This window comes from Phocoena sinus, chromosome X (assembly GCF_008692025.1).
Source record: "Phocoena sinus isolate mPhoSin1 chromosome X, mPhoSin1.pri, whole genome shotgun sequence".
Classification (NCBI taxonomy): domain Eukaryota; kingdom Metazoa; phylum Chordata; class Mammalia; order Artiodactyla; family Phocoenidae; genus Phocoena; species Phocoena sinus.
In genome coordinates this window covers 15,302,722-15,315,730 of record NC_045784.1, presented here as the reverse complement: position 1 = coordinate 15,315,730, position 13,009 = coordinate 15,302,722, and the positions used below count along the sequence as shown (strand labels likewise).

Here is a 13,009-nt window from a genome sequence, read left to right as displayed (position 1 = left end):
TTCTACATTAACTTGAGAATCTTACATAATTCAGTTTTTCCTGTGTCTTCCTCAAAGTAAACCTTTTAGCCACAGTGAACTAATTAGACATGTATAATATATAGTTTTTGTTCATTCAAAGTGGAAAAGTAATTTCTTATTGTACTCATAATTAACTTGAGAATCAAAACCTGAAAGGTGTATCATTGTGGGGTCTTTTTGTTTTTTAAAATTTATTTATTTATTTTTGGCGGCGTTGGATCTTCGTTGCTACGCATGGGCTTTCTCTAGTTGTGGGGAGCGGGGGCTACTCTTCGTTGTGGTGCGTGGGCTTCTCACTGCGGTGGCTTCTCTTGTTGCGGAGCACGGGCTCTAGACATGCAGGCTTCAGTAGTTGTGGCTTGCGGGCTCCAGAGCACAGGCTCAGTAGTTGTGGTGCATGGGCTTAGTTTCTCTGTGGCATGTGGGATCTTCCTGGACCAGGACTCGAGCCCGTGTCCCGTGCGTTGGCAGGCGGATTCTTAACCACTGCACCACCAGGGGAGCTCCCCCAGTCCTCTTTTAAGTACTGTCTGTATGGTATATTTTTTCCCATCCTTGTACTTTCAATCTATTTGTGTGTTTGAATTTAAAGTGTAGTAAGTTTGTAATACAACTTTAAAAAAAAATCCATTCTGCCAATCTGATTTTTTACTGGAGTGTTTATTTCATGTACATTTAATTTAATTACTGATAAGGTAAGATTTACATCTACCATTCTGTATGTCTCTCTTTTTTTCGGCGGGGGGGGTAGTCTTTTCCTCCATTACTGCCTTCTTTTGTTTTAAGTAGATGTATTCTTGTATACCATTTTATTTTCCTTGTTCTTTTTACTATTTTTTTGAGTTATTTTCTTAGTTAGTTGCCTTGGGGATTACAATTAACATCTTAGTTTAAAACAGTCTAGTTTGGATTAATACCAACTTAATTTTAATATTATGCCAAAACTTTGCTCCAGCATATCTTTATTTTCTGCCCACTTCTTTGTGCTATTATTGTCATACAAATTATATTTTATACATTATAAGCTCCCAAATACAGTTTTATAACTATTGCTTTTTTAAAAAAATTTATTTATTTTATTTATTATTTTTGGCTGTGTCAGGTCTTTGTTGCTGCATGTGGGCTTTCTCTAGTTGTGGCGAGCGGGGTCTATTCTTAGTTGTGGTGCACGGACTTCTCATTGCAGTGTCTTCTCTTGTTGTGGAGCACGGGCTCTAGGCGCGTGGGCTTCAGTAGTTGTGGCTTGCGGGCTCCAGTAGTTGTGGCTTGCGGGCTCTAGAGCACAGGTTCAGTAGTTGTGCCTTGCGGGCTCTGGAGCACAGGCTCAGTAGTTGTGGCGCACAGGCTTAGCTGCTCCGTGGCATGTGGGATCTTCCTGAACCAGGGCTTGAACCTGTGTCCCCTGCATTGGCAGGGGGATTCTTAACCACTGCGCCACCAGGGAAGTCCTATAATTATTGCTTTATGTAGTTGTCTTTTAAATGAGAAAGGAGAAGAAAAGAGTTATAAACACAAATATATTTACTGGTACTGTTTTTTTTTTAATGTGGATTTAAGTTATTCTCTATTTTCATTTCAACTTGAAGGCGTCTCTCTAGTATCTCTTATAGGGTAGCTCTCTACAAGTGAGGAATTCTCTCAGTTTTTCTTTATGGAGAATTTCCTATTTTCTCCTTCAGTTTTTAAAGTTTAGTTTTGCTAGATATAGAATTCTTGGTTGACCGTCTTTTTGTTTCAGTGCTTTGAATGTCATCCCACTTCCTTCTAGCCTCTGTAGTTTCTGATGAGAAGTCAGTTGCTAATCTTATTGAGGATCCTTTGTATGTGATGATTTGCTTTTCTCTTGCTGATTTCAAGATTCTCTTTGTCTTTTGCTTTTGGTGGTTTGACTGTTTTTTCTAGGTGTGGATATCTTTGCATTTATCATAATTGGAGATCCTTGTGCTTTTTGGATTATGCAGATTAATGTTTTGCATTAAAGTTGGGAAGCTTTTAGACATTATTTCTTCAAATAGTCTTTTTGCTCCTTACTCTCTCTGTCCTCTCCTTCCAGGACTCTCCCATTATGTTTATTGTGGCATGCTTGATGGTGTCCCACAGGTCTCTGAAGTCTGTTCATTTTTTCTCTCTCTCTCTCTTTTTTTTTTCTGTTCCTCAGACTATATAATCTCAATTGACCTCTAACAAAATTTGGTGATTCTTTCTTCTGCTAATTCACATCTGCTGTTGAGCCCCTCTAGGGTTTTGTTTTTTAAATTTCATTTATTATACTTTTCAAGTCGTGAATTTCTATTTGGTTCTTTTTATAATTTTTATCACTTTATCGATAGCGTGAGACATTGTTCTTATACTTTCCTTTAGTTCTTTAGACATGATTTTTTTTTAAGTTCTTTAAACATATATAAAATAACTGACTTGATATCTTTGCTTAGTAAGTCCAGTGTCTGGGCTTCCTCAGAGGCAGTTTCTGTTGACTTTTTTTCCCCCTGTGTATGGGTCATACTTTCCTCTTCCTTGCATGTCTCCTAATTTTTTAATTGAAATTTAAAAGTAATATAATGCAGCAACTCTGAAAATTAGGTTCCTTCCCCCTTCCTAGGCTCTGTTGTTGTTGCTGGTGCTGTTTGGATTTTTAGTGACTCTCCTGGACTAATTTAATGACTTTTCCAGGTCTAATTTTGTTATATGTGGCTACTGAAGTCTGTTCACTTAGGTTAGTGGTCAGCTAATGATTGGACAGGGATTTTCTTAAGTGCCTGGAACCAGTATGTCTCCCAGCCTTTGCCAAGGGGTTCTTAGTGTGTGTTGGGACTTACCTTGAACATTCCAGGAGGCAGTTTACAAATCTGCTTTGTGCAGAGCTTCAAGGTCAGCAAAAAATGAAAGATTAGGGCCTTCTAAAGTCTTCCTGAGCATTCATACAACCATGTACATACATATGGCCTTCTAGATTCCCAGGAATATCTCAGTGCTTTTCAGAGTCCCCTAATGGACATCTCATTCTCCAGTTTTTCCTTTTAAGCTTCTTGATCAGCGTCTTGTCAGCCCCAACTGGTAATACTACCTCTGGAAGCTGCAATGTTAAACAATTGCCATTGTTGTGGGTTTTTTGGTTTGGTTTTTGACCAGTGCTTTGGATAGGGCTGTTCACACAGAGCAGGCTCTGATTTAGGTCAAATAAAACAAGCCCAGAGATCAGAGGTGTTCAGTGAGCTGCAAGATTGATCAAATAGTGACACTTCTCTGTGGGTGGAGCTTTTGGAGAGTTCCAAATCCTTTGTGCCCCCTTCAGTGCTAGGCTGGCTGCTGGCTTTCACAGCTACTGTAGTTGCAAAGCTGTTGGTTTGCAAGGCTGCTGCAAAACTGGGGTGAATGGGATTATATTAGGGAAGGTAAATGCCACAGAATTTGTTGTTCTTTCTGAGATTCAGCCATTTTTCTTGAATAAAATGCTTTTTGGGTTGTTGTAATCCTTTAGTTAACATCCACAATTTTGAAAAAGTTAATTTTGCCAGCGCTGTCACTATTTTTATGAAGGAGTGGATTTTCTGAAGTCCTTAATCAGTCATCCTGGAAGTGCTTCTCTGTGATGACTTCTGAAGTACTTTGTAAATTATCTGGCCTTTTCTAGTTATCTCTGCAGGAACAGTTTCATGCCTGAGCTCACTACGATACCCAGAAGCAGAAGTCAAGAATCAGTTTTATGTTTGTATCAACCTCAGATAGTAGACCATATACCAGCTTCATAAACTTTTCATAAAGAATGTATTATAATATTACAAGTAAAAGATAAGTAAAGACTTTTTCTGATCTTCCTGTGATTCTGAGGTAAATATCTATAGAAAACTATAGAAACTGTATATTTTAGTACTCCAATTTTCTGTGTCATTAAATGGGTATGAAAAAAGTCAATTATTTCTCTTCATAGAATTTAACTGTCCTAATTGTAGAAATATCTCTCATTCACTGAAGTATGTTTTGCCTGTTAGTTTTATAGTTGATGATTAAAAATAAAATCAAATGGTGAGAGCTCTCTTAGACTCATTAGTAATCAGTCAGTAAATGGATGGCTAAAGATTGCTCATCAGACGATTTTGAGAGGCATGCCTGGCCCCCAGCCATTTTGAACTAGATGAAGTTTGACTTTGGTACTTTCTCATTGCAGTCTTTCTTCTCTCTGGAGGTCTGTTATCCTACTTTATAGATTTCTATTGCACTTTGTTTTTCCTTTTAGTTGGAGATTAAATCAAAATATTGATCGATAATGTAGTGTAACGTAGTCTAATGTAGTGTAATAGTGTAATTAATAAATTGAAATGTCTTTATTTTCAGGATTATGCCTTAAAGTGTGGTCCTTTAGGAAGAAATGCATTTGGTTGAATGATAAGTAACCAGTAGGATTGTTGTAAGTGTACCCCTAGGCCAGGATTGTTGCCTATAAAATGGAGTGTTCATTGTACCCTATCTTATCTTTAACTTCTCTGAATTCTTAACTTTTCTTGCTCATGGGAGCAATTTTCCCAGGTCTTTTTAGACACATTACAGTTGGTTGCCTAACTGTTGGCCTGAGAGAGTTAGAAAGATGTGATGACCCTAGAATAAATGAAGCCTAGACACAGTGCCTTTAACCCTTGAGTATAATATCACTGAAATATTTAACAGGATGAAATGAACACATCTTGTTCATAAATAATTGATAAATTATTGATGAAGTTATAGTAGGCAAATGATTTAGAAACAAAAGTGTTTTATGCTGATGATATGAAAACGCTTGAGTATATTAATTAGTTATAACAGATATTTCTTTTTTTGAAAACAGTAAAAGAAGATACAACAGAAAAGAAAAGCACCAAACGACCTTCTCAGGAACCTCTGCCTTATGTTGCTCCTCTCTCTCCTAAGCTCCCCAAAACAGAAGTGCATGCCTCTGAAGGTAAATAGTATTTACATGTTGCAAGACTGGGGAGAAAAGTCACTCTTCTATCACTTATATGCTCTTGAGTGTTGATGCTGGAAGTAGGGGAGTATATTCCCCCAAATCAGTTTGGCAGTTAGGCTACTACTTTGGCAGCTTTGTTGAGCACTTCATTCCCTTCAGAAGTGCACAGTTGTCATTTCTTCTTAGATTAAAGAAAAACAGTTATAGCCATATTTTCCATTCAGCTTTGTATTGCTAAAAGCTGATAGAAAGAGGAATAGAAAAACCTAGTACATTTCTCCAGTGCAAGTTTTAAGTGCCCAAGGAGTAAGCAAATATTAGAAACCAACTCTGTGATCATATTGTAACAAAGAGTTGTGAAGAACTGCATTCCTAAAAATAAATGCTTTAGTGAGGTGTTCATAGTCTTGGTGGCAAGACTGGCAAGGGTTAGTTGCCGTGAGAAAAATAGATGATATCATTAGAATCAATTTGAATTTCAGGACAGTGTCCATTACTATAAACACCAAGAAGGGGATGGCCATGTGCTTTGTGTTAGAGGTTAGTGGTTCAGTAGAGTATGGCTTAAGTGAACTGTTGTTGGCAGTTAAGGGATTTTTGACCTTTTAATAGTATTCGAGCTGTAAGTCTGTTGAAGATAATTGCCTTTGTCTTTTTTCTTATTGCCTTTGTCTTTTTTTTTCTTGTAGAAGAAGTATTATCTTCTGAGGGAAATGGCATGCCCAAAGGGGAAATGCTTTCTGAAGAGTCCAAAAACTCACCACTAAATCCAGCAAGTTCTTTGAATCCTGCCAGCACAAGTCCTATAAGCACTCATACTCCGGTCTCCAGTAGTGTTTCTCAAAGTGTGCCATGCACCTCGAGTTCAACACTGGTAGGGACCGAATCACCTCCCAAGAGCAGTCACCATGAAGTTACATTCCAGATGCAGAGGAAAAGTGAAGGTATATTCAAAAACAGTGATTCTCAGCCAGTGTGTTTGTCTTTCCCCTTAAGGTTTCCATGCCCCACAACATCCCCTGAGAGTTTATCGCATTGGAGAAAGTGCCAAAAGTGAGGAGGTCGAGTCCTCCCCTTCACATCATTTTCAGGGCCAAACTGCTACACATGCTCTAATCCTCATGGCATTACAGAACTATTTCTGGGAATCTGGATCACCAACCATGTTTCTGATGGAGACTTCTCAGTTTAGTGCTTTTCTATCCATTGTAATTTATCATTTCCTTGGGTACTGCCTGGACTCACAACCCTCACATGACTCTGAGGCCTGGAAGGATGCACTCCCTCTTCTTTCTGACGTACTCTCTTCCTTGTCCCTATTGAGACCTTTCCTGGCCCCAGCCTGTGTGTGGTTCCCAGATCTAGGCTCTGGCATTCTGTTGCTGCAGGCGTTTCCCCATTTTCCACACTCCCAGTCATTCCCTCAGACCCCGCAGGAGAACATGATATGTATAAACAGGACAGCATCCTACTCTTCATTTGGAAAGAGCCAGAGCAGCCTTCCATGTGCAAAGATAGCTACTATCCTGTACCCTTTTAAGGGTTAAGGGTGCTGTGGTGAGAGGAATAAGTGTTTTGTCTTTTGTCACCAGATAGGCATCTAGGCAAGGTTGAGGAGTAAAGGAAGTAGGAATCAACTAATTCCCCTGCCTTTCATAATGGATATTATCTATGGGCAACTGCACTGTACACATGCTGTGATACATTTAATATCGTCACCCCCATCTCCTACTCTGTGTAGATTGTCTCTGGTTTTGGAGTGATTTTTGTAGAGAGACTGAAGATAGATGTTCATTTTATAAAGGGGTAACGTACCCTGAATTTTTAGATACTTTCACAATATATGAGTTCATGAAGACAGGCCTTCTGATCTCCTAGTGTATATAAGACAGAGCCATTAAGGAGAAGAGCATGACTGGACTTTGATTATTTTTCACATAATTATTTATTTCATGTAATTATTTGAATAACACTAATGTTCATAACTTTCTCTGATTATTTTGAAGATGTGGGCCCAGTTAAATTATTTTCCATGATAGATTAGAAATAGATGAGCTCACAGTTTTATTTTTTAAATTTTTTATTTTTTAAAATTTTTAAATAAATTTATTTTATTCATTTTATTTTTAGCTGTGTTGGGTCTTCGTTGCTGCACGCGGGCTTTCTCTGGTTGTGGCGAGCGGGGGCTACTCTTTGTTGCAGCGCGCGGGCTTCTCATTGCAGTGGCTTCTCTTGTTGCGGAGCATGGGCTCTAGGCATGTAAGCTCAGTAGTTGTGGCTCGCGGGCTCTAGAGCACAGGCTCAATAGTTGTGGTGCAAGAGCTTAGTTGCTCCGGGGCATGTGGGATCTTTCTGAACCAGGGCTCAAACCCATGTCCCCTGCACTGGCAGGCGGATTCTTAACCACTGCGCCACCAGGGAAGCCCCTGTTTTATTTTTAATATAAAATTATAGTTTTATACCAGAAGTCATATCTTTACATATAGTTTATTTGTAGTAATCCGTAAAAGTAGTTATATGTTATTCAAAACATAACTATACCAGATTCTGATGACAGAAACCAAAAATCCCACACAAATATAAGTAAGTTAATTTAGAGGTATGGTTAGCCTTGCCAGTAATTTTTTTTTTTTTTTTTTGCGGTACGCAGGCCTCTCACTGTTGTGGCCTCTCCCGTTGCGGAGCACAGGCTCCGGACGCACAGGCTTAGCGGCCATGGCTCATGGGGCCTAGCCGCTCCGCGGCATGTGGGATCTTCCCGGACCAGGGTACGAACTCGTGTCCCCTGCATCGGCAGGCGGACTGTCAACCACTGTGCCACCAGGGAAGCCCCACCAGTAATTTTTTAAGTATTAAATTGAGTCTGTTTTGAGTTAAAGGAGAAGACTTTTCTGTCTGGATTGTTAGAATGCCTTAGGCAATGCCTCCATGGTCTATACCATCATCGTTTTTACTTGGGTTGATACAGCCCAGCAGCATTTCTTGGTAGACCAACATTTTTATCTCTGACAAGTAGAAAGTAGGATAGATTTTACTAAAGAGTTTTTATTTCATATCAAAGTTACGCTATTTAAAAAGAAAATAAATAAGATTTACCATTGTGAGTTCTTTTATCTTCTGTTTTTCTTTGCCCTTTCCCTGGGTGAGTACTCAAAATACTCATAAAATGGCCAGAGCTCAGAGGATAGGAAAGAAAAGGTGCACTTTTGGCTAATTCACACATACAAAAATACTAAATTTGTATTGACGGTCCTTGTTTAGAGAAACAAATCCTCCTAGCAAACTACAAAACCCACTTCTCTTATCATACACTAACTTTAGAGAGTCAAGCACTCTGGTTGAGTAAATGAATGCGTGTCTGGACACAAAGAAATTTCAATACAGTGTAGTGAACGGCACAGATATAACTTTTTTGAGGTATGAGCACTTAAATTGTTTCATGTCTTAGTTACTTCTTTTTTAAACATATAAACCTTCAACCAAAATATCTATTACTATGCAGTGAAACTTGAAAGAGGCATTCAGTATAATGTTAAAGTTACTTCTGACCTAGCTAAGCACAAAATAATCTTGTTTTCTTCAAAATTCAGATAAGCATGTAAGGCTTGAGAAACAGGAATTTAAAGAATAAAGTGATGCTAAAAACCATCCATATTGAATACATTAAAGTGAATAAATTTAAGCAATTATCAAACTGTAAATTCTGGGGATTTCCACTGCAATTAGCTAGTAAAATAAACCTAATCTGGAGATATCAAGAGGAGAAAGATTGAGAGAACTTCTTGGAAATATTTAAAGTAAGAAAGCAATAAGTTAGCTTAGATTAGCCTAATTTAACCCAAGTAACAGATCTTTTGCTGTATTTTCCTGTGGCCAAAGTGGCCTCGGATTGCTCAGTCTCTTTTATGATCTTTGGAACTGTAAGGTGTCTTCCGAAGCTGCTTTTGTTGTTTGGGGGAGGTCAGGTGGGACATTCTTGAGTAGCCATCCTCAGGTCATCTTTGTCTAGGCTTTCCCTGGATTTTACCTTGGAGTCCTGGGTCCATGCCGGGGTACTTCACACAAGGTTCCAGGAATGAGACAATTACTCCCTACCTAACATCTCTTCTTTCAGGATAATGATCAGGTCAAGTATGATTTGTCTTTTTTCCCCCCATTGAAGCTCCAAGTTATATAGCTGTACCTGACCCCAGTGTCCTGAAACAAGGCTTCTCTAAGGACCCTTCAACCTGGTCTGTGGATGAAGTGATACAGTTTATGAAACATAAAGATCCTCAGATATCAGGCCCCCTCGTCGACCTCTTCATGCAACATGTAATGTATCTTTTGATCCGGTTTTCCTGCCGTAATGACTTTGAATGACCTCTGTGCAGGCCCTTCAGTTGGATACTGATTAGTGTGGATGGTGGGGGAACCCTATCAACTGATTATTCCATATGCGAGAAAGTTTACTTTGCCCAAAGTTAAAGCCTTAAAGGGTGGAGGCTGGATCTGTGCTTTAAATGGGTACCCGGGTACCTAAAATACTACAAGTCTTCAAGTTCTCAAGAGAAGATGATTCGGCATGGCCACTCTCAGGTTTCTTCTCCTTTCTAACAACAGCTACAAGGATCCTCCTCCCCACCTGCTCCCTGCTCGGCCCGAGGACCGTGAGTAGGAGGGGTGACCACAGCTGTGACAGGGTGTCCTCCTTTTTATGACGCCTGATGAATCCAGTAACTGTAGAAGATTAAGTGCAGCTTTATTTTAAATAGGAACTCATGAAAACCAAATAATATGCTTCCACGACATAAATTGCTTAATTAAGGAAATAAAGAATTTTAGGAGGATGCCTTGTGTCTGTTAAATAATGTTTATAGTCTTTTCTAACAATTTCATGACCAAATATCTATGTATCCTTTTTGACGTTGTAAGAAAATCAGTAATAAGTTTTCGTATCTAATTAGCTTCACACAACTAACTGAATAGCTTTCAACATAATGACAACACTGTATAGCACATTTACAGTTTGCGTTAATACTGATATACTCATATTCCCAGCCTTTCTAAGAAAGTTAATGACTGTCTGAAATTCATTTCTACAGTTCACAGGTTTCTACCCTTTGTCATAAATACATGGTACTTGATTCAACATATAGTATTTAAAATCAGAGTTTGATGCTAAGGCCATTTTTCAAAGATACTGGGTTAAATTTCCTTTTTCTTAAAATTTGAAGTGAATTTAGACATTTTCAAATGATGCTTTCACATATAAGTTATATTTTTAATAGTTTTCAGGAAATAAATGCATATTCAAAGAATATATGTTGAGAATGTACAGCTGCTCCCTGTTTTACATGTTCTTATGTGTACGTAACGTGACAAAACATGAAATCAGTATTAGTAATTATAATTTCTTTCTCTCTGTAGGAGATTGATGGGAAGGCTCTGCTACTACTCAAAAGTGATGTGATGATGAAGTATTTGGGGCTGAAGTTGGGGCCAGCCTTAAAGTTATGTTATTATATTGAAAAACTTAAAGAAGGAAAATATAATTGAAAAAAAATGTGTAAGTTTAGACATAATTTTCAATTGTCTTGATAACTTTTTAATTTAAAAGTATTTTTATTCTCGTAGCAGTTTTTGTTCTATAGACAGTTCCTCTAAAACTACGTTATATCCAGAATTGCAGAACTACATTACAAGTCCAGTCTACTTCTTTAAAACACATTAACATGTTAGTCTTAGCATATTCAACTTGGCAGTCCTTTATTATTTTACACTTTACAGTTTATTATTTAACTGTACAGTTTACAAATATACTTAATGCAGGAAACAGAGAAACACCATTGATTTTGATTAATGTTTATATATAAAACCAAAACAGCTACATCCCAAAGGGGGGAAAGTATCAGGGACTGACAGGCTCTCTAGTGAAATCCATGAGAAATTTTCCTTAGAAAAGAATTTAAAGATGCAACTGTAGATATCATCTCTTTTTCAAATATTTTATGTCTGTTACTGCAATGTTCTGTTTGTGTTCTCCCAATTTCCGGAAAGGGAATAGCCATATAAATTATTTTCCTTTCGTTATTATTTCTCTGTATGTTGTGTTTGTTCATATTTAAAGAAAAAAACAAGCTTATAAACTTTCATAAAGTGTTCTTATCAGTTTTTGATAAATTTCAAACAATTGTAAGATAGAATGGTTGTTTTATGCAGGAGATATTATACTACAAGGGTGGTTTGGATGGAGTCTGATTAAAATTTTTCAGTGAAATACCCATTATTTCAAAACTTTACATATTTTCTCTAAGCTTAGACATTTAACTAGGCATTCATTTCTCATATCTCTATATGAGGACACCTGTGCCCAAATTTTTAAAAAATATATATTTTATTGTCTGTTTATTCTTCATACAGATACTATACCATATTTATATATTATTCTATACCTGTAGGTATTCAGACAAATAAATCTGTTGTTTTTGAATTTAATATGGCACTTTGCACTGCCACAGAGGTAATGGTGAACTGTTTATATAGTTGGATGTTTTTATTCTGAAAAATATACGTGCATCATTTGCTATCACTAGTACCTCTCAGCTTAGTCTTCAGGGGATAAGAAACAATCCATAGATTGGTTTCCATACAGGGAAGTTCTCTGTCCTATGCAATGTTGCTAGTTAATTTGCTTAGTTCTGAGCCATTTATTCTGCTAAATTTTGGAAGATGCATTAATTCAGCCTTATCATTTTGGGCTTTATTTTTAAAGTTAGAACTTTCAAGGGGAAATGGTGCTATATGTTTATTGTTAATTACTTTGTATAAGTTTGGTGTAATGTTAATAAGCTATGAGAATCTGTGCTAAAAGTATTAGCCATTTGTTATAAATGCCAATAAAATGTACACCAGGGGCAAGAATGTACATTTTCTTTTTTAGAAAACCAAATGTACTTTATATGAGAATGCTTCTATTTAAAGGGTGGTTTCATCTATGTTATTCATTTTGTGTTATAAGACAAAATTCTAATTTCAACTTGGTCTTCTCTCAAATTGTTTGTGTGAAGATGCTGTGCCCAGTTAAACAGTCCTCAGGTGTTTGTATAAATATACTGTTTTACAGTTTTCAGATTTTAAAATATAATAAAGTTTAATAACCACAGCCATTAATGTCAAAGCCTCAGATTTGATTTTACTTGCTTTCACCACATTATATTAATGTATGAATCAGCTATAGTTGAAAAAGCAGCACTCTAGTAAGTTTGTGGCTTTATATGTCCAAATACTTGGTTTTAACACTTGCCATTCCTAGGAGCAAAGGGCTGATCTTTTGCAGGGGCCTTAAATGAGACCCCAGGGAAGCAGTAAGAAGTTAAATCAATGAGTTTTATCTGTACTCAAGCTAGTTGGCAGTGATGCAAGTGTGCTAGAAAATGCCAGTGCCCCCATATATCTCATCCCACCTGAGTTCATGTATCTGGCTGGCAGTTCTGGCTGCTCTTTTACCACTGGGGGCCAGAAGCCATACTGCTACTCAGCCGTCAGCTCTCCCAGCTTACCTGGTGGAAAAGCCCTAGAGGCTCAGGGTTGTGGTTGAATCACCTTCAAGATCCGACCCCTCAGCCCACCCGCACCAGAAGCTGCTGCCTTGGAACCCAGAAACTGTTACTGCTGTTAATTGGAGACAACCGGGCCCTGACTGAGGCTCCAGGGATGATGATCTCAAGTAACTGGAATGGAGGTGTCGATTTTCACTATCTGGTTTGTAAATTTTTGTCCAGAGACTGTCATGCCGTGTTAGCGCGGGTTACCTGTGAACTTAATTATCTTTGCTCTAGTTTTCCCCCCTCAGTCCATTCTTCAACTTTCTGTAGGCAGCAGGATTCTGCAACTTGAGCTCTAAAGCCCTCTGGGTACATTGAGCATGTGCTTTTCTGTCTTCTGTCTACGTGATTTCTAATTGTTGGAGAGTCTTATGGTACATGGTTCAGAATAGAATTTCCCAGACTTTTAAATTGGTATTCCCTCTGTAAACATGAAAAAACCATGCCCTTCTGTAATATTAGA

The 13,009-nt window shown here is 37.9% G+C and overlaps 1 protein-coding gene across 4 annotated transcripts in view; it reads left to right on the top strand.

Annotated features, from left to right (window-relative positions):
- Positions 1-12,107, top strand: part of SCML2 (Scm polycomb group protein like 2) — an 87,553-nt gene extending 75,446 nt beyond the window's left edge. For 2 of the 4 annotated variants that reach the window (XM_032620800.1, XM_032620802.1), the window contains 4 exons: positions 4,841-4,954; positions 5,650-5,904; positions 9,123-9,274; positions 10,370-12,097. In XM_032620800.1, coding sequence (XP_032476691.1) covers positions 4,841-4,954; positions 5,650-5,904; positions 9,123-9,274; positions 10,370-10,498 — 650 coding nt within the window. In that variant the 3' untranslated portion in view covers positions 10,499-12,097. Of the gene's footprint in view, positions 1-4,840; positions 4,955-5,649; positions 5,905-9,122; positions 9,275-10,369 lie in introns of all 4 variants that reach the window. The other 2 variants (XM_032620799.1, XM_032620801.1) reach the window with 2 other exon arrangements.
- Positions 12,108-13,009: the final 902 nt, after the last annotated feature.